The sequence below is a fragment of the Phyllostomus discolor genome, chromosome 6, assembly GCF_004126475.2.
Source record: "Phyllostomus discolor isolate MPI-MPIP mPhyDis1 chromosome 6, mPhyDis1.pri.v3, whole genome shotgun sequence".
In the NCBI taxonomy this organism is placed as follows: domain Eukaryota; kingdom Metazoa; phylum Chordata; class Mammalia; order Chiroptera; family Phyllostomidae; genus Phyllostomus; species Phyllostomus discolor.
This window is the reverse complement of record NC_040908.2, coordinates 125,478,649-125,498,149: the sequence shown is the minus strand read 5'-3', so window position 1 is coordinate 125,498,149 and position 19,501 is coordinate 125,478,649. Positions and strand designations below refer to the sequence as shown.

The 19,501-nt window shown below is 39.2% G+C and overlaps 1 protein-coding gene across 2 annotated transcripts in view; it reads left to right on the top strand.

Annotated features, from left to right (window-relative positions):
• Positions 1-19,494, top strand: part of LOC114499991 (interferon-induced very large GTPase 1-like) — a 58,631-nt gene extending 39,137 nt beyond the window's left edge. For both annotated transcript variants that reach the window (XM_036030144.1, XM_028516550.2), the window contains exon 2: positions 12,016-19,494. In XM_036030144.1, coding sequence (XP_035886037.1) covers positions 12,018-19,307 — 7,290 coding nt within the window. In that variant the 5' untranslated portion in view covers positions 12,016-12,017 and the 3' untranslated portion in view covers positions 19,308-19,494. The remainder of the gene's footprint in view (positions 1-12,015) is intronic.
• Positions 19,495-19,501: the final 7 nt, after the last annotated feature.

The window sequence follows — 19,501 nt, the reverse complement described above, 5'->3', positions numbered from 1 at the left end:
CAGATTGCATTAAATCTGAAGATTGCTTTGGGTAGTATAGACATTTTCATGATGTTAACCCTGCCTATTCATGAACATAGTATATGCTACCACTTAATTGTATCTTCTTTAATTTCTTTCTTTAGTGTCTTACACTTTTCTGAGTACAAGTCTTTTACTTCCTTGGTTAAATTTATTCCTACATATTTTATTCTTTTTGATGCAATAGTAAATGGGATTATTTTTTTAAATTTCTGGTAGTAAGTTGTTGGCATATAAAATGCAACCAACCAATTTCTGAGAATTAATTGTGTATTATGCTACCTTACTGAGTTCATTAATTAGTTCTAATAGATTTTGGTGTAGTTTTTAGGGTTCTTTATACACAGGCTGGACAAAAGTAGGTTTACACTTGTTCATATGGAAAGACATGCAGGTTGTGATTATTACAATAGCTTTGTTAACTCAAAGGAATGTGACAATGTGTTTTGCACACTCACAACTGTGAACCTACTTATGCCCACCCCTGCACAGTATCATGTCACCTGCAAATAATGACAGTTTACCTCTCCTTTACAACTCAAATGTACTCATTTCGTTTGTCAGATTATTATGGCTAGGATTTCCAATACTATGTTGAATAAAAGTAGTGAAAGTAGGCATCCTTGTCTTGTTTGTGATCTCAAAGAAACAATTTTAGCTTTCCTCTGTTAAGTATGATGTTAGTTGTGGGTTCGATATATATGGCCTTTATTATGCAGGGGTATGTTCCCTCTAGCCCCACTTTGCTGAGAGTTTTAACTATGAGTGGATGTTGAATTTTGTCAAATGCTTTTTTAAAATCTATTTATGTGATCATATAATTTTTATTTTTCATTTTCTTTATGGGGTGTATTGTATCATGTTAATTGATTTTAAAGTATTGAACCAACCCCAAATCCCGGGAATGAATCCCACTTGATCATGCTGTATGATCTTTTATTGTAGTAGTGAATTCAATTTGCTAATGTGTTATTGAGGATTTTTGCATCTCTGTTCATTGGGAATACCGTCCTATAATTTACTCTTTTTTTGTAATGTCTTTGATTTTCTACCCAAGTAATGCTAGCCTTGTAAAATGAGTTTGGGAGCCTTCCCTATTTTAGGAGTACTTTCAGAAGACTAGGTACTATTTTCTTTGAATGTTTGGTAAAATTCATTTATGAAGCCATGTAGTATAGTACTTTTTTTGGAGTTATTTGATTACTGATTTTATTTCTTTATCAGAGATCAGTATGTTCAAATTTTGTGTTGCTTCTGGACTCAGTTTTGGAAGGTTGTATATTTCTCAGAATCCATCCATTTATTTCAGGTTGTGCCATTTGTTGGCATGTAATTGCAGTATTTTCTTATGATGCTTCATATTTCTGTGGTATCAATTGTCATGTCTTCACTTTCATTTCTGATTTTATTTGCCCTCCCCCCTTCATTCTTTAATAATTCTGGCTAAAGTTTTATCTTTTCATCATTTTTATTGTTATTCTATTTGAGTTGTCTTAATTTTTCCCCCTTTGCCTTCTTCCACCCATCCCTCTGCAAAATCCCATACTCAGTTACCACACTTTTGTCCATGTCAGTGGGTCATTCATACATGCTCTTTGTCTAGTCCCTTCCCCTTCTTTCTACCATTTCCCCCCTCTCCCACCCTTTCTGGTCACTTTCAGTCTACTCCATGTTTCCATGGCTGTGGTTCTATTTTGTTCGTTAGTTTATTTTGTTCATTAGATTCTACTTATAGGTGAGATCATATGGTATTTGTCTTTCAGTGACTGGCTTATTTCACTTAGCATAATATATTCCAGTCCCACCCATACTTTTGCAGAAGGTAGGAGTTCCTTCTTTCTTTCTGCTACACAGTGTTCCATTGAGTAGATGTACCATGGTTTTTCATCTGCTCAATTCTGATGGGCACTTAGGTTGTTTCCAGCTCTTGGATATTGTAAATAGCACCACTATGAAGATAGAGGTGCATAAGTTCTTTTGAATTGGTGACTCGGCATTCTTAGACTATAATCCTAGCAATGGAATGATCTATTTCTGTGTCTTACCAGAGAACCAGTTCTTGATTTCACTGATTTTTTTTCTAATTTTAAAACTATTTTATTTATTTCTTGTCTGATCTTTCTTATTTTCTTCATCTACTCATTTTGTGCTTTGTTCTTTTCCTAGATTTTTAAGTTATAAGGTAGACTGTTTCTTTATAAATATTTTATTGTTATTCTATTATAGTTATCCAAGTTTTCCCCCTTTACTTTCCTCCACCCAGCCCATCCACCACTACCACAGTCAATCTCTACCCTGTTGTCCCTGTCCATGAGTTATTTTTTCCTTTTTTAATATATTTTATTGATTATGCTATTACTGTTGTCCCACTTCCCCCCTCCTTTTATTCCCCTCATCCCTGCACACCCCTTTCCACCTTCATTACCTCCTTTAGTTCATGCCCCTGGGTCATACATATAAGTTCTTTGGCTCCTATATTTTCTATAGTGTTCTTAACCTCCCTGTCTATTTTGTACCTATCATTTATGCTATTTATTCTCTGTACCTTTTGCCTCTCTCCCCTCCTCCCACTCCCCTGCTGATTACCCTCCATGTGATCTCCATTTCTGAGATTCTGTTCCTGTTCTAGTTGTTTGCTTAGTTTGTTTTTGTTTTAAGGGTCAGTTGCTAATACCTGTGAATTTGTTGTCATTTTACTGTCCATATTTTTGGTCTTCTTCTTTCCTGTAGATAAGTCCCTTTAACATTTCATATAATAGGAGCTTGGTGATGATGAACTCCTTTAACTTGACCTTACCTGGGAAGCACTTTATCTGCCCTTCTATTCTAAATGATAGCTTTGCTGTATAGAGTAATCTTGAATGTAGGTACTTGCCTGTCATGAGTTGGAATACTTCTTTCCAGCCCCTTCTTGCCAAAGTAGGCCTCAAGGAACTGTGAGGAAATCTGAAAGCCAAGGAGTTATAGAAGAAATATTCATCCAGACCAGTAGGAGGGGCAGAGACATTTTGAAAAATCAGCTGATAGTCTAATGGGTACTCCTTTGTAGATAACTCTCTCCTTTTCTCTGGCTGCTTTTAAGACTCTCTCTTTATCTTTAATCCTGGCTGATGTAATTATCATGTGCCTTGGTGTATTCCTCCTTCAATGCAACTTCTTTGGCATTCTTAGCTTCCTGGACTTCCTGAAGGCCTATTCCCTTTGCCAGATTGGGGAAGTTCTTCTTCATTATTTTTTTCAAATAAGTTTTCTATTTCTTGCTCTTCCTCTTCTCCTTCTGGCACCCCTATGATTCAGATGTTGAAATGTTTAAAGATGTCCTGGAGGTTCCTAAGTGTCTCCTCATTTTCTTGAATTCTTCCTTCATTCTGTTCTGGTGGAATGTTTCTTTATTCCTTCTGTTCCAAACCATTGATTTGAGTCCTGGTTTCCTTGCCATCACTGTTGGTTCCCTGTAGATGTTTCTTTATTTCAAATAATGCAACCTTCATTGCTGCCTGGGTCTTTTTTATGCTATCGAAGTACTCAGTCAGTTCCTGGAGCATCCTGATAACCAATGTTTTCAACTGTGCATCTGATAGGTTGGCTACCTCTTCATTGCTTAGGAGTTTTGTTTTTCTGGAGCTTTGATCTGTTCTTTCATTTTGGGCATTTTTTTTCTCTTGGTGCACCTGTTATGTAGTAAGAGGTGGAGCCTTAGGTGTTCACCAGGGTCGGGCAACCTATGTGGCTGTGCTGTCACAGTGTATATGGGGGAAGGGTCTGAAAGGGAACAGTGCCACTTACTCTGCTCTCTGCTGGTTTTCAGTTACTCCCCTGGCTCCCCACATCAAATCAGGCCCTTCTGGTGCTGTTTTTGGGTGGGTGGGCTTGTGTACATTCTAGGACCCTGTGGGTCTCTCCAATGAACTCTCCTGTGGGGCTGGGAGTTTCTACCCACTGCTGCCTTAAGCCCCATAGGTGTTTTCAGTCAGAGGCTTCACAGCTCTATTACCCCACACTGAAACCCTGGGTTGTGTGGTCTATCTCACTCCCTAGTTGTTCCTTCCAGTTGATCTGCATGTGAATGTGGGACTGCCCAGTCTTCCAGCCACCACCTTGCCTTGAGTCCTCTGCACCCAGCTGCCTGTCTCTGCCCCTCCTAATGGTCTGGATGAATGTTTCTTCATTAACTCTTTGGTTGTTGGACTTCCATACAGTTCAATTTTCTGTAAGTTCTGGTTCCTTTTTGTTTTTAAATTTGTTGTTGTCCTTTTTTCCATTGTAAAGAGAGGCACAGTGTGTCTACCTACACCTCCATCTTGGCCAGAACTCCCCATGGGTTATCCATAGATTATTTATTTGAGATTTTTCTTGTTCTTGAGATAAGCTTTTATAGCTAAGAACTCCCCTCTAACAGCTACTTTGACTATGTCTCAGATTTTGGGTTGTATTTTTTGTTTCATTTGTCTCAAGGTATCTTTTGATTTCTTCCTGGATCTCATTGCTAATCCATTCATTGTATAGTAGTATGTTATTTAGTCTCCATGTATTAGTGTGTTTTTGGTATTCTTCTTGTAATTGGCGCTAGTATTATACCATTGTGGTCAGAGAAGATGCTTGATATCATTTCAGCCTTTTTAAATGTATTGAAACTTGCCCTAACTGGTATGACTAAGTCAACTGGGCATCGTCCTACAAAGCAAAAAGTCATCACTTTGATTCCTGGTCCACTTACATGCCTGAGTTTTGGGCTGGTCCTCAGTTGGGACACATACAAGAGATGATCTGATGGAGGTTTTTCACACACACGTGTTTCTCTCTCTCTCTCATTTTCTTTCCCATAAAAATATTTTTAAAAAATAAAAATACATTTATTGAAACATATTTTGTGGCCTACCATGAGGTCTGTTTTGGAAAATGCTTAATGTATACTTACAGAGAATGTATATTCTGCTACTTTGGGGTGAAATGTCCTAAAAATATCAATTATGTCCATCTAGTCTAATGTGACATTTAAAGGCACTGTTTCCTTGTTGATTTTCTGTTTGGATGATCTCTTTTTTGTTGTCAGAGGAATGTCCTATTATTGTCTTACTGTCAATCTCTCCATTTATGTCCATCAATATGCTTGCTTCATATATTTAGCTGCTCCTACATTAGGTATATAGGTGTTTACAAGAGTTATGTACTCCGGTTGGATTGATCACTCTATCATTATGAAATGTTCTACTTTGTGTCTTGTTACTACATTTACGTCTATTTTGTTTCATGTAAGTATTGCTACCCAAGCTGCTTTTTCATTTCCACTTGCATGAAATCGTTTTTTCCATACCTTTACTTTCCACCTGTGTGTCTCTTGAATTGAAATGTGTCTCTTGTAGGCAGCATATGTACAGGTCTTGTATTTTTATCCATACAGCCACTCTATGTGTTCTGATTGGAGCATTTAGTCCATTTGCATTTAAAATAATTATTTATAGGCATATAATTATTGTCATTTTATTAATAGTTTTCTGATTGTTTCTGTAACTTTTCTAAGGTTATTCTTTATTCTCTTGCTCTGTTCTCTTGCATATCATGATGCCATATGTTACATTTAGATCAGTTTTTTATGCCATATAATTTTATAGATTTTTCTTTGGTTTGTGGTTACCATGTGCTTCATGTACATGTTTATAGCAGTCTATTTTAAGTTGATGGATACTTAAGTTCAAACATTTCTAAAATCCTACAATTTTAACTCCTGCCCTCCACTGTTAAGTTTTTGTCATTATTTTTCCTTTTTTTCTGTATATATCCTTTTGTTGTAATTACACATGATCTTCCTATGTTTGTCTTTGAACCTTTGACCCGTTTTATAGTTGGTTTAACTACTGTTTTCACTGTTTGGTCTTGAGCATTTATCTTTCCATGTTCTCTGATTCATAATTTTTATCTTTCCTTCCCAACGAATCCCTTCAACATTTCCTAGAAGACTGGTTTGGTGGTGATAAATTCTTTTAGCTTTTTTATGTGTGGGAAACTCTATTTCTTTCCCCATTTTTTTCACTGTTAATGGGCATAATATTTTATTATATTGTTTTTAATTTTTTAATGTCATTCAAGTCCAGTGGTCTCCATTATCCCCCAACCACTTCCCCCACCCTACCCATCCCGAACTCCCCACCTCAATCCTCTGCCCCTTGGTTTTGTATATGTGTCCTTTATACATGTTCCTTAACAACTCTTCCCCCTTTTCCTCCATTATCCCCTCCCCACTCTCTTTTGGTTACTGTCAGTTTGTTTTTTATTCCAGTGTCTCTGGTTATATTTTGTTTGCTTGTTTGTTTTGTTGATTATGTTCCACTTATAGGTGAGATTATATGGTATTTGTCTTTCACACCCTGACTTATTTCACTTAGGATAATGCTCTCCAGTTTCATCCATATCATTGTAAAGGGTATGAGCTCCTTCTTCCCTTCTGCTGCATAATATTTCACTGTGTAAATATACCATTGTTTTTTGATCCACTCATTTATTGATGGGCACTTCAGTTGCTTCCAACACTTGGCTATTGTAAATTGTGCTGCTATGAACATTGGGGTGAATAGGTTCTTTCAAATTGGTGTTCCAGGATTCTTAGGGTATAATCCCAGCAGTGGAATTGCCATGTTAAAAGATAGTTCTATTTTAGTTTTCTGAGGTAATTCCATATTGTTTTCCACAGTGGCTGCACCAGTCTGCATTTCCACCCACAGTGGAAGTGGAAGGTACTCTTTTCTCCTCAACCTGGTCAGCACTTGTTGTTTGTTGATTTGTTTATGATGGCCATTCTGACCTGTGTGAAGTGGTATCTCATTGTGGTTTTAATTTGTGTCTTTTTGATGGCTAGTGATGCTGAGCATCCTTTCATATGTCTCTGGGTCCTCTGTATGTCCTCCTTGGAGAAGTGTCAGTTTGGGTCCTTTGACCATTTTTTAATTGACTTATTTGTCATCCTGCAGTAGAGTCACGTGCTTTCTTTTAAAAGATTTTATTTATTTATCTTTAGAGAGGGAAGGGAGGGAGAAAGAGAGAATGTGCTTTCTTTACATATTTTGGAGATGAAACCCTTGTTTGGCGTATCATTTGCAAGCATATTTTCCCATATGGTTGGATCCCTTTTCATTTTGCTGATGTTTTGTTTAGTGGTGCAGAAGCTTTTTATTTTGATGAAGTCCCATTTGTTTATTCTTTCCTTTATGTCCTTTGCTCTAGGGGACATATCAGTGAAAATATTGCCACATGTAATATCTGAGATTTTTCTGCCTATGTTCTCCTCTAGGACTTTTATGATGTCATAACTTAAATTTAAGTCTTTTATCCATCTTGAGTTTATTTTTGTGTATGGTGTAAGTTGGTGGTCAAGTTTCATTTTTTTGCATGTAGCTGTCCAGATTTCCCAACACCAATTGTTGAACAGGCTGTTTTTACTCCATTATATGCTTCTTCCCCTCTTTAAATTATTCATTAAATATTAATTACCCACTAAATATTAATTATCCATAGAGACTTGGGTTTATTTCTGTGCTCTTTATTCTCTTCCATCAATCTATGTCTGTTGTTTTGTCAGTACCAAATGGTTGGATTACTGTGGCCTTGTAATATAGTTTTATGTCAGATACTGTGATCCCTCCTACTTTGTTCTTCTTTCTGAAAATTACTGCAGCTATTCAGGGTCATATATAGCTCCATATTAACTTTAAAATATTCCAAGCATATGGATAGGAAAAAAAGCTGGGATAGCAATACTTATATCAGACAAAATAGGCTTCAAAACAAAGGCCATAAGAAGAGACACAAAAGGATATTTCATATAACTCAAGGGAAGACTCAATCAAGAAGACATAAACATTATAAATATATATGCACCCAACACAGAAACACTCAAATATATAAGGAAAATTTTGGAGGACTTCAAGAAGGATATAGACAGCAACATACATATACTAGAGTATTTAAACATTCCATTGTCAAAAGTGAGTAGACTTTCCAAACAAAATATGAACAACGATATTGTGGCATTGGACAATGCCTTAGATCAAATGGACTTAACCGGTATGTAGAGAACCTTTCATCCTAAAGAAGCAAAATACACATTCTTTTCTAATACACATAGGACATTTTCAGAGATAGACTACATGATAAGACACAGAACAAGCCTCAGAAAATTCAAGGCAATTGAAATCATCTCAAGCATTTTCTCAGACCAAAAGGACCTGAAACTAGAAACCAGGCTCCTGGAAAAAAACTCAAAAGCAGTCAAATTCATGGAGATTGAATAGTGTGCTTAAACAATGAATGGGTTAATAATGAGATCAAGGAACAAATCAAAAAGTGTCTGGAAGGAAATGAAAATGAACACACAACAGTCAAAAACTTATGCAGCACAGCAAACGCAGTCCTGAGAGTGAAGTTCATAGCGATACAGGCCTACCTAAAAAATATAGAAACATAACCCTACATCTACAACAACAAACAAAGCCCAGAGCGAGTAGAAAGAAAGAAATAACCAAAATCAGAGCAGAATTAAATGATGTAGAGACTAAAAGAACAATTCAAAGTATTAATAAATCCAGGAGCTTGTTCTTTAAAAAGATAAACAATATCTGCTTCCATTTTAAATGCTAGGTAGAGCATTCTTGGTTTCAGATTCTTGCTTTTCATCACTTTGAATATTTTGTGCCAATCCCTTCCTGCCTGAAATTTTTCTGTTGAGAAATCAGCTGTCAGCCTTCTGGGATGGGATTGCCCTGGTAGGAAACGCTCTTTCTCTTGCTGCTTATAAGGTTCCCTATTTGTCTATAACTTTGGCACTTTAATTATGAAGTGTCTTGGTTCTGGGGCCTCTTGACAGTAACTTCAATGCAGGTCAATGTCAGGCCCTGCTCATGACCAGCCCTGGGCTACCTGTTTGAAGCTACAAAGTGATGATCCCCAGTTTGTGCCAGCCTCTGCTAACCTGAGCATGTGTGGGTGTGGCCAAGCTGTGTACTTAAGATGGCTTTCCTCAGCACCGGACCCAAGGTCAAAACAGCAAATGGCCCAAGGCACTATAGATTCCCTTTCATCCGCCAGAGTTTTGTTGGCTTGTTCACTGAAAGAGCCTCTGGCTATATGCAAGTTGAATGAGGTAGGTTGTTAGAGTCACCAAATAGAAGTGACTTGTGTTCAGCAGGAAGATACAGATTCAAACTCAGTGCCCAGGCTGGTTTCATGATGCCACTCAGTATGTTTCAGTGTACACCAAGGCCTGCAGCCACCTGAAGTGGGCTTGCAGACCTTTGTGGTGGGACAGGTCTCCAGGATTCATCAGGGTGAGGCCAGTAGAGTTCATTAATGTAAAACAGACCAGATTGGTCCATGTAAATGGAGGGATCTGCACAGGAATAGTGGTGCCAGTTGGGCATGTGAGGGAAATAATCACCCTTGTCTCGGAGCCACACAATTCAGTCTGCTACCATTAGTTTCCACCACCCTGAGTCTGCCCAGAACTCTTTGAGAGTCCTCCATGAAAGTCTGAACCACAGGCCCAGGCTGGCCACAGGCAGCTGACTCTTACACAGGGTATGTGCTCAATAGGTTGTGGCCACCCAGAGTGCAAGAGTGGATCTAGTGGATTTCCCTGGGGGAGGTGGTGCTAATCCATTATGCAGGAGGAAAAATGACCCTTTCCCAGAGCCATACAACTCAGTCTCTCCCCATTTTCTCTGCCAACCCGAATCTGCTCTGATCTCCTGAAAAGCCACAAAAAAGTTTGCACCAGAGGCTCAGGCTGGCATCCTTGAGATGTGATGCACCTCAGCAGAGACCTATGCAGCTGAGATACTCCTTCAGATTCTCAACTACTGCATTTGTGTATGGTGCCAGACCTTTTCATGCCTCCTGCTTGTTTCAATGTGGCATTTTCTGCATATCCTTAGTTTTAAACATTCTATCAGCTAGACTTCAGTTGGTTTATTGTTGTATAATTCAGTTGCTATTTGGTTTGGTCCTTGGAGGAGGTGAGTGTAATTTCCACCTGCTCTGCTGCCTTCTTAGATCCCTCATTCTTTTTTCTTTATACCTCTTTAATTAGGTCATTTATAAAGTGCTGCCCTCTACCTCACTCACTCTGTCTTTTATTTGCTCTAACGTGATACAGATGTTCTCCATTCCATTTTCCATTTTATTCATTGAATTTTTCATTCCAGAATTTCAGAATTATTTCTGCTGCTTTGGTAAGTATCTAATTTTTTTTCCCATATTTTCCCCTGATTTTGTTATTTTGTCTTTCTGAGTTTTCTTGTTGATAAGTTTCTTCAAAAATAGTTATTATGAATTCTTTGTCAGGCAGGTCACAAAGTGTCATGCCTTTAAGCTAAGTTATTGAAAAATTAATATGTTTTGGTGCTAACATGCTTCCTTGATTTATCATGTCCTTGTAGTTTTGAATTTCTGCTTTTGCATTTGACATAGCAGACACCTCTTTAAATCTTTACAAGTGCCTTCAGATGCACTATTCTATTTATTGATGCTGTTATTTCTTGGTTTTCTTTACCTTTCTATGGGTACACATGTTCCACACTTCTTGTTCTCTCTCGTAGCAAAATTCATAAGCTTTTATGTCATCTCTATTCTTACAGCTCACCAGGCTGGCTACTGGGAACTCCTCTTTTGTTTTCCAGAAGGTAGTGCTGTAGCCTGTTTGTGGTTTCTCCTTTGCACACAGTCTCCAGTGTGTTTTTCTCATTCCCTTCCATTTTCTGGATTAGCTCTCACTGCTGAACACAAGGGGGTGGCCACAATGTCCAGGAGTTATGGGGCTTAGCACTTGGGCCACCTGTGGTGCCTGCAGACCCAGTGGGGAGACCTACAGGGGAGGCTCTCTCAGAGGGACATGGAAGGCTGTCCTGCTGAAGTCCTGAGCACAGGTGGCAAGAAACTTATCCTTCTAATGCCCTTTGATATTCCTCTCTGCTTTTTCCCCTTTCTTCCTTTTCCCTGGTTATGGATGTCCTGCCACAGCACTCTGAGTGCTGCTGGAAAGCAATGTGTTCTCCAGCCATATCCCATAAAGCTGTGGTAACCAGGCATTCAATAACCACTCTCCTTTTTCCCCAATAGAGAGACTGCCACCTTCAGATACTTCCCCATGCAATATCACCAAATTCATGCTAGAATCTTCCCTTGGGAAGCCTGGATTCCAAAGCAAATCTCTCTCACCTTTGGACATCTGCCCAGGTCAGCATTCTGAAGGATTTTTCCAACCACGCCAAGATGGCGGGGTCACACTCACTGTCTCTGCTGATTCCATAACTCATATTTTGGTCTTTAGCCAGTTACCAGAAGCACAGAGACTCCTTTAACACCCCCTGGCATGTGGTTAAGTCCCACAATTTGCAAAGAGGCATGTTTGTTTGTGGATAGGTGTCTCATTATTGAGATAATTGTTTAAAATGAAGACAAAAAATGAGGAACATCTTAATGCCACCATAATGCTGATGTTAAGAACTGCATCTTAAAGAACAGGGGAGTAATAAATATTATAAGATGGCATCAGAAGTAACAGAAAGAAGAATGAAACTATTCAACATAGGTTTAACAGAAAATAAGTGAGGAATATAACTGGTATATAAGAGGAATATACACCTTTTTAAAGTAAACATCAAGCTATCAATTGCTTGTATATTTTCACATTGCAACCCACACCTTAATACACTCCATACAATTGATTTTCTTTAAATAGGAAGTGCTAAAAGCCAGGCTACCAAGTTGCAAGTCATCCTGGCAATTAAAAAAGCAGTCCATGTAGGGAACACCCACAAAGATGTCTTGTGTACACACACATACATACTGAAATTTTTTAAACACATACATTTGTTAAAGAAATGAAATAAAAAGATGACAAAACCTTAAACACTGGAATCTTTAGTACTCTTACCCTTTTTGCCATGTGACTGACACTTCCTGAGTTGATGACACAGCCTAACTGAGTGTCTTTTCTTTCTTCAGCCATGGATACAGCAAAGTCTACCATTAATAAGCCCCTTCTCAGAGGCAACAGGAGGCAAGATCTTCAAGAGATGCTGAAGGAAGTAGGACTTGCAGATGAGTACTGGTTGCACAAGCTGCAGGAACACCTAGGTGTGACCTGTGCCCAGGCCTTACAACACCTAGAAGAAAAAGACCTCCACAAGCTGAAATCTCAGGCAAGATATTCCTGGGAGGAAAGGGCCCTGGAAAAGCTGCTTAACCTGTCACACTCAAATAGACATTCAGAGTTGCAGGGGTCTCGAGTGGAAATAGTCAAGAAAAACCTGAAGAAAGCAGAGCAGGAGCTACAGGAGCTAAGAGACTTGTTGTCAGAAGGGAGGCAACGACAGGAAGAGGCAGTGAAGAAAAAAGAAGCAGAGCTGAAACAGGAAATGGAGATCCCCAAAGAGGACTGGCCACACCTTGGGAAGTCTTTAAGAGAATTCATGGAAAACATGCAGAGAAAACTCAACCCCGTGGAGGGGACACTGACTCACAGGGAGAACCTCTCAGATAGAGATGTGGTGAGATGGGCATCTGGAGGGCTGGCCCTGCAGGGAATTTACAAAACCAGCCACCAAAAGGGGCTTATAGAGAAAAGAGAAGAGTTACTCAGTGTCCCCAAGGAGTTCTCTCTCTGTGGCCCTGAGCAGGGCACACGGATGGAAACAAGGGAATTTACATCTTCTCAAGCAGAATCCATGTTCACCCAGATGATAGAGAAGCTGGGGGTCAGTGTAATTACCTCAGCCAAGGGTGGAGGTTGGGGATTTAGCTTGGAAGCTGGTATGGACCACAACGAACATTCAAAATCCAAGGAAATTGAACAATCACAATCTGAGCACTCTTATTTCTGCTCTGCCACATTCATCTATGTCCCTCTTGCCTCCTTCTACTTCCCCATTGATCAGCTCCAGTTCTCCAAGGCTGTGCTCCAGGAAATGAAGTGTATTGAAGACCTTTTGGGTCAGCCTGCAGGACTAGACAGACTCACATGGCTGAGACACAGGGCTGAAGCTTTCTTCCAGAGATTTGGCTCTCATGCTAACCAGGGCCCTCTGCACCTGGGAGGAATCTACTGGTGGAAAGCCATTTCACAGGGATTCCAAAGTGAGCAGCTGGCAGAAGTAAAACAGCAGGCAGCAGAGGCCCTGAATGGTTACATAAGAGGCAACTACAGTGACTTTGGAGTAGAAGTTAATGGAGGTGTGGAAGTGTCATCCTCTTATGCAAAAGCTGCCTCCCAAAGTACAACCTTTCAAAATCTCCAAACCAAAGTCCAATTATCAGTAGCCCAGACAGGTGGCCCACCTGAAGCAAATGGATTTGTCCAGTGGAAAGCTGGCCTAGTTGCCAGTAATCAAACCTGGTGTGTCATTGACCGGGGAATTCAGCTGGTGCCCATTTGGGACATCATCCTCTCCAGCCACAGAAATGATTTTAAGGATCCACTTCAGCTAGCTAACTTTCTGAAAGACAGCTACACTGCTCTGAAAGGTCTCCCTGCCCAGATCCAGGATGGGGAAGAACTATTCAGTGTTGGAAAAGTGGCTAGGGATTTCCTAGAGGATGTTAAGTCCTGGGAGGTATCTGATCCTGAAGAGCAACTTCAAAAACTCATAGATTTCATGCACATACTGAGTCAAAAAACAAAAAGTTATGACACTTGGGTTAACATATGCCTGACTGATTGGGGTCTGCAAAAGTTTCTGGTAAACACCGTTAACTTTTGCAGAATGTCTTCCACTCATAAAACTAAATTTGTTAAATCTCAGATGCAAAGACTTTTGGATCCTCACATCTACAAAGTGAATAGCTTTCCTCAGACTCATTCTATCATGCAGTGGATCTTCCAGTCAGAGTCTGACCAAGAGCATATTAACATCTCCCAATTTTCTGAATTAATTAAAATCTTACAAGAAACCCAGAATGACCTCATGGAAGTGAAAGCCAAATCTGAATCTGCAGAAATAGTGGAGGAAGCTCAAAGGAAGGCCACACACAAGGTGAGCTTGTCTCTTGGCTCCTTCTTGAATTACCTCCTAGAAACACAGCAGCCAGACATACAGCTCTTGCTACGTTTTATTGCAGCTGGTGCAGGATATCATGTGATAAACAGTACTTTTCAGTATGTCTTGGGATGTAATGAGTTAGACTTCCTATTGAATAAAATGCAAGCTGCCCAAGATAAATACCAGGAGCTCAAAAATATTTCTACCTACAGGGCTCAGGCATTCCTGGTGCTCACAGGTCTTACAGATACTGCTAGAGCTACAGCTATTTCACCAGAGGAGAAAACAGAACGCTTGGCATTAATACAACATCACATGGGCCAATCTTTGTTGAAGGAAGTTGTACAAGTCCTCTCCAAACCTGGAGCAGATCATGATTGGGAAACCCTTGAGAGAGACTTGAGATTGCTAATCGATGGTAATTATGAAGCCATCACCCCTTTGTTGCAAATGAATGAAGTAAGAAAAAACTTGCAAAATGTCTTCCATAAAAAGAAACAATCTCATGAACCAGAGGGTAATGTAAATAGCAAACATGAAGTCATAGAAGACTTGGCTTTCCTGGAATTACTCCAGCGTCTAGACCTAGAACAATACTACCCAAAAAAGATGAGCAGAGATAATTTCCATCTGATCCAGAAGACTTCTGTGTACAGCACCCAGCCCAGCTCTGAAAGGGAGCTTCCCTTCTACTTTCTGCAGAAGCTACTCGTGCTGGATTATGAACTGAGATACCAGGTGTTCAGAGAAGCTCGAAACACACAAAATCAAGTTTATCCAAGTGCCATGACTCAAGAAAATGAGGTTTTTGACCCATATGTAGACATGTTTGAAGGCAGTGACACTCCCACTAATAATTTCGCCACTACTCCTAGACCCCATATTCACCCTATGGATATTCAGATGGCAATCCTTCATTGTGCAGATGATTTTGCCAGACAATATATTTTGTCCAAACTTTCCATTTGCCAGTTTGCCCTACCTCTTCTCATACCTAATCCCTGCAATTCTCAAATTGAATTTTCTCTCTGGTCTCTCAGTCAAATTAGAAAAAGCTGGCAGGAAGTAAGGAAATCAAAAAAGATCAATTACAAGAATAAGCAGATGTGTTGTGTTTCAACCCCCATTGTGTCCTTTATTAGAGTTGGAAATAATCTCTCTGCTTCCAAATCTCAGATCATGAACTGTCTTCTCAGTAATCGTAGACATGATGTCTTTTTTCACCGACATTGCAAAGGGAACACCAAAGACTGTCTCTTAATGAAGGGTGTGGTGGAAGTCTGCTGGTTCTGTCCTAGTGGGGAAGATGAGGACAGATTTGACAATTGCTTGACCTTCACCAATCTTCATGGAGATGCAAAGGAACATAAGAAGCAACTCACCTTCCTGCAAGAGGTCTCTTCTCTCATTGTGGTCCTAATATCAACTTCTGATAACAATAAGGAAAACAAGAAAATTGTCCATGACCTGAGTCAGTCACCAAGACCTTTGATTTGTTTACTTGACAACAAAGAAAAAACCATGGTCAATATTTCTGGCCAAAAAGTGAGAATTGGGATCAGAAATATAAATGAGGCAGAATTAACAGAGGAGCTTGTTATTACTATCAAACATTTGCTAGGACTCTTGAACACAGACACTGCTCTCAGCTTAGAAGGTTGTACCCCACACGCTCGCAAGCAAGGATTCCTTATTGATGAAGACCGGCGAGAATGCAAGGAAGCCAAAGAAAAGGCAAAGGTACTAATTTCTCTACTGAAAGAAATGAAGATATCTCAGGTGAAGGAAAACTTTCTACCCCTACAGGGACACCTCTGGCATCTTTGGTGTAAAAAGGACAAAGAACTCTATCACCTGAGAGAAAAGGGGAATCAGAGCATTGAACAACACAAGAGTGAAGTTGAGACAGAAAAACAAAAAATACGGCATCAACAGTTGGACAGAGCCTTTCCTCTCAATGAGTTAATGCATTCTATCCTTCAAATTCTCCAAAATGATTCAGAAACTCAAACCACACTCTGCTTTTTGCAATGGCTGGGTGTCTTTTTTGACAACCTGACTGCAGGACACTTGGAAAAACTGAATGAAAAGAAAAGCTCTTTGTGGTCACTTATAAAAAAACAAAAGCAAAATGCACCAAAGAGCACCTCTCTGAATAAGTTGCATAATGACATAGAAGTTATTTCCAAAGAGATTAGTGACTGTACATTGGGTATTGAGCAAATTCTCAGAGAAGTTAGCCAAATCTATGAAGCTCTGGAAGAAACTTCCTCCACAAAAGATACCTGTTATCTCTGCCTTCCCCAGGTAGTCGCAGATCTGCTGATATCTGGTGTTCCCATTGAATTGATGGATGGGGATGCTTCCTATGTGCCTTTAAGATGGGTAGCAGCTCTTTTTGACAAGGTCTCTGAGAAGCTTGGAAACAAACGGCTGTTTGTTCTCTCCATCCTTGGCTTACAGAGTTCAGGGAAGTCCACCCTGCTGAATGCTCTCTTTGGGCTGCAGTTCACTGTCAGTGCTGGGAGGTGTACCCGAGGGGCCTACATGCAGCTGCTGAAAGTAGAGGAGACTTTCACAGAGGAACTGGGCTTTGACTTTGTGCTTGTTGTGGACACAGAAGGACTTCGGGCCCCAGAACTCGGTAACAAATCCAAGAATCATGACAATGAGTTGGCAACCTTTGTCATTGGACTTGGAAACTTAACTCTTATCAATATTTTTGGGGAAAATCCATCAGAGATGCAAGATATTCTACAAATAGTTGTCCAAGCCTTTATGAGGATGAAACAAGTAAACATCTCACCTAGCTGCCTTTTTGTCCATCAAAATGTGGGGGAACTTACAGCTATTGACCAAACTATGGAAGGACGGAGGCGGTTAGAGCAGAGACTGGATGAAATGGCTGCAACAGCAGCTGAGCTAGAACAGTTCTCAGGTGTAACCCGCTTTACTGATGTCATTAGGTTTGATTTCAATACTCATGTTTACTATTTTGCTCACCTCTGGGATGGCAATCCCCCTATGGCCCCTCCCAATCCTCGCTACAGTCATAATGTCCAGGAACTGAAGGGTGAAATTTTTGAAACTGCTCAACAGGAATCTAGGCGAAGCATCATGAAGATATCAGATGTAAAGCTGCGAGTTCAAGATTTGTGGAGAGCCCTAGTGAATGAGAACTTTATTTTCAGTTTCAGGAATACTCAAGAGGTCATGGCAATGAGCAAATTAGAAATCATGTACAACAACTGGACCTGGGAGCTGAGGAGTCATGTGCTAGACTTGCAGAACCAGCTGATCAACCAGATTAAGAATGGAATAATCCAGACACTCACAACAAGCACACTTGAGGCTCCAGTTATAGTAAAATATAAAGCCATCAAGCAAGAACTTGAAAAATATTTTAATGAAGATCCAGATAGTGACATACTGACACAGTGGAAAGCAAATTTTGAAAATAAGCTCACAAACCTTACAGAGGCACTTATTTTAGAGACCAAAAATAAAGTCAAGGAACATACAAGTTATAAAAAGAATCAAGAAATATTGGATAAGAGAAAGTCAGATTATGAAAAAGAATTACTGGAAAAAAGCCGAAAATTGGCTTTAAATTTAAAGGGCAAAGAACTGGGTGAGAAAGAGCTACATGAGAAATTCAATCAAGTTTGGGGAAAATGGGTCTGTGCTGTGTCCTCAACATTCCCTCCAGTCACAAAGGTTAACATTGATGTTGATGCTGAAAACATCCTTTTGAAACATTTTGTAAAAGAGGCAGATGTGGTGAATAGAATGAAGGAAAATGAAGGAAGAAATTTTCAAATCAATTATAATGAACATGTCAAAATGACCAAAAGATTTCACATAATTTCACAGCAATTAGAAGTACAGGATACAATATCCATAGATAAGACCACTGACCACATAATTTCAAAATTTGAAGAAGCTGTTAACAGCTTTCAGAGACAACAATGTGATTACAATCCAAATTATTTCCATGAAATCCTGAAAATAATAGAAGATGAGGTGAATTCTTCACCCACTAAGGAAAGATACAAATTTACAAGTAAATATAAAATTGACCTATCTTCTCATTTATTCAAAAGAGCATCAGCAAATTTTAAGGAGATGCATGAGGCATTTGAAAACTCAAATAATCCTGTAAAATATCTGGAAAGTAAAAAGGATGATTTCTTCATGAGTTTTAAAATTTCTTGTCAAGGAGCAAGCTCAATCAAAACATTTGTTGATTTTCTGTGGCAGAAACTCACTCCTGCTGTCTCTGCCACCATTTGGAAAAACTTGATTCCTAAAATTGCTGGTGAAATGCGGGCTACATATCCAGCATTCAATGGTAACAGGGCTAACCTGGAAAAACACATTCTTATCTCTTTGGCAGAAAAAGAAGATTTTGATGATTACTGGCAGTACCTTCATAATTCAGAATCCTTCTTTAGTATTTACATTAAAAACCGTATTATGACATATTGTTTAGATCAAAAAAGTGGAAAAATAAAGACTTTTTTAAAAATAAGTTTAGATGGCATCAAGGATACCATTCTTTCAGCCATTCATGAATCCATAGCAACAGCTAAAGATAGAAGCAGCACTGTTTCTGGGTGGCTGGATTTATTCTGTAAATACTTGGGGAGTAACTTGATCTTTCCACGAAAAGACTTGGTAAGCATTGAACACCAGGAGATAAAAGATTTTGAATTTCTCAAAGAAGCCATGAGTGAGGCTTTGGATCCTGCAATAAACACAGTAGAACAGAAGTGTTCAAATAGTCCTATAAAAGAAATGGTTCCTCAGATTCAGAGATTGCTCACTGAACATCTCTGTGGATGCTGGAAACAGTGTCCCTTTTGTGGAGCAACTTGTACAAACACAATCTCTTCACATGATGGAGACCATAGTGTTCCTTTTCATCGTCCTGGGGCTGTCAATGGATTGAAATGGAATAAAACTGACAGCTTTTCCATTGATTACTGTACTAGTTCAGTAGCAAGTGAATGTTCCTTCATTTTGAGTGATGGTCGTGAATTCCCATATAAGAAGTATCGAGAGGCAGGAGGGGAATATGCCAAATGGAGCATCACCCCAGACACATCTACTCAGCCATACTGGAAATGGTTTGTCTGTCACTTCAGATCAAACTTAGAAGAGAAATATCAGAAAAAATTTGCAGGTAGAGGTGAAATCCCTGAGACCTGGACCAAAATCACAAAGGAAGATGTGCTTGATGACTTGAAAAAACAATAATATTCAATGACCACAAAAGAGTACCAGAATCTGAACAAGAGTCACCAAACCCAAACAATCCTAAAATACCTTTTTCTCATGACAATTTTCATTATTTACATTTTTTCAATGAAACATTTTTTTAAAAAATCAATCAATATTTGGAGTTCAAGATTTTCTGTGAAAGAACTTTTTTTTTTGTCTCAATTCTTTTC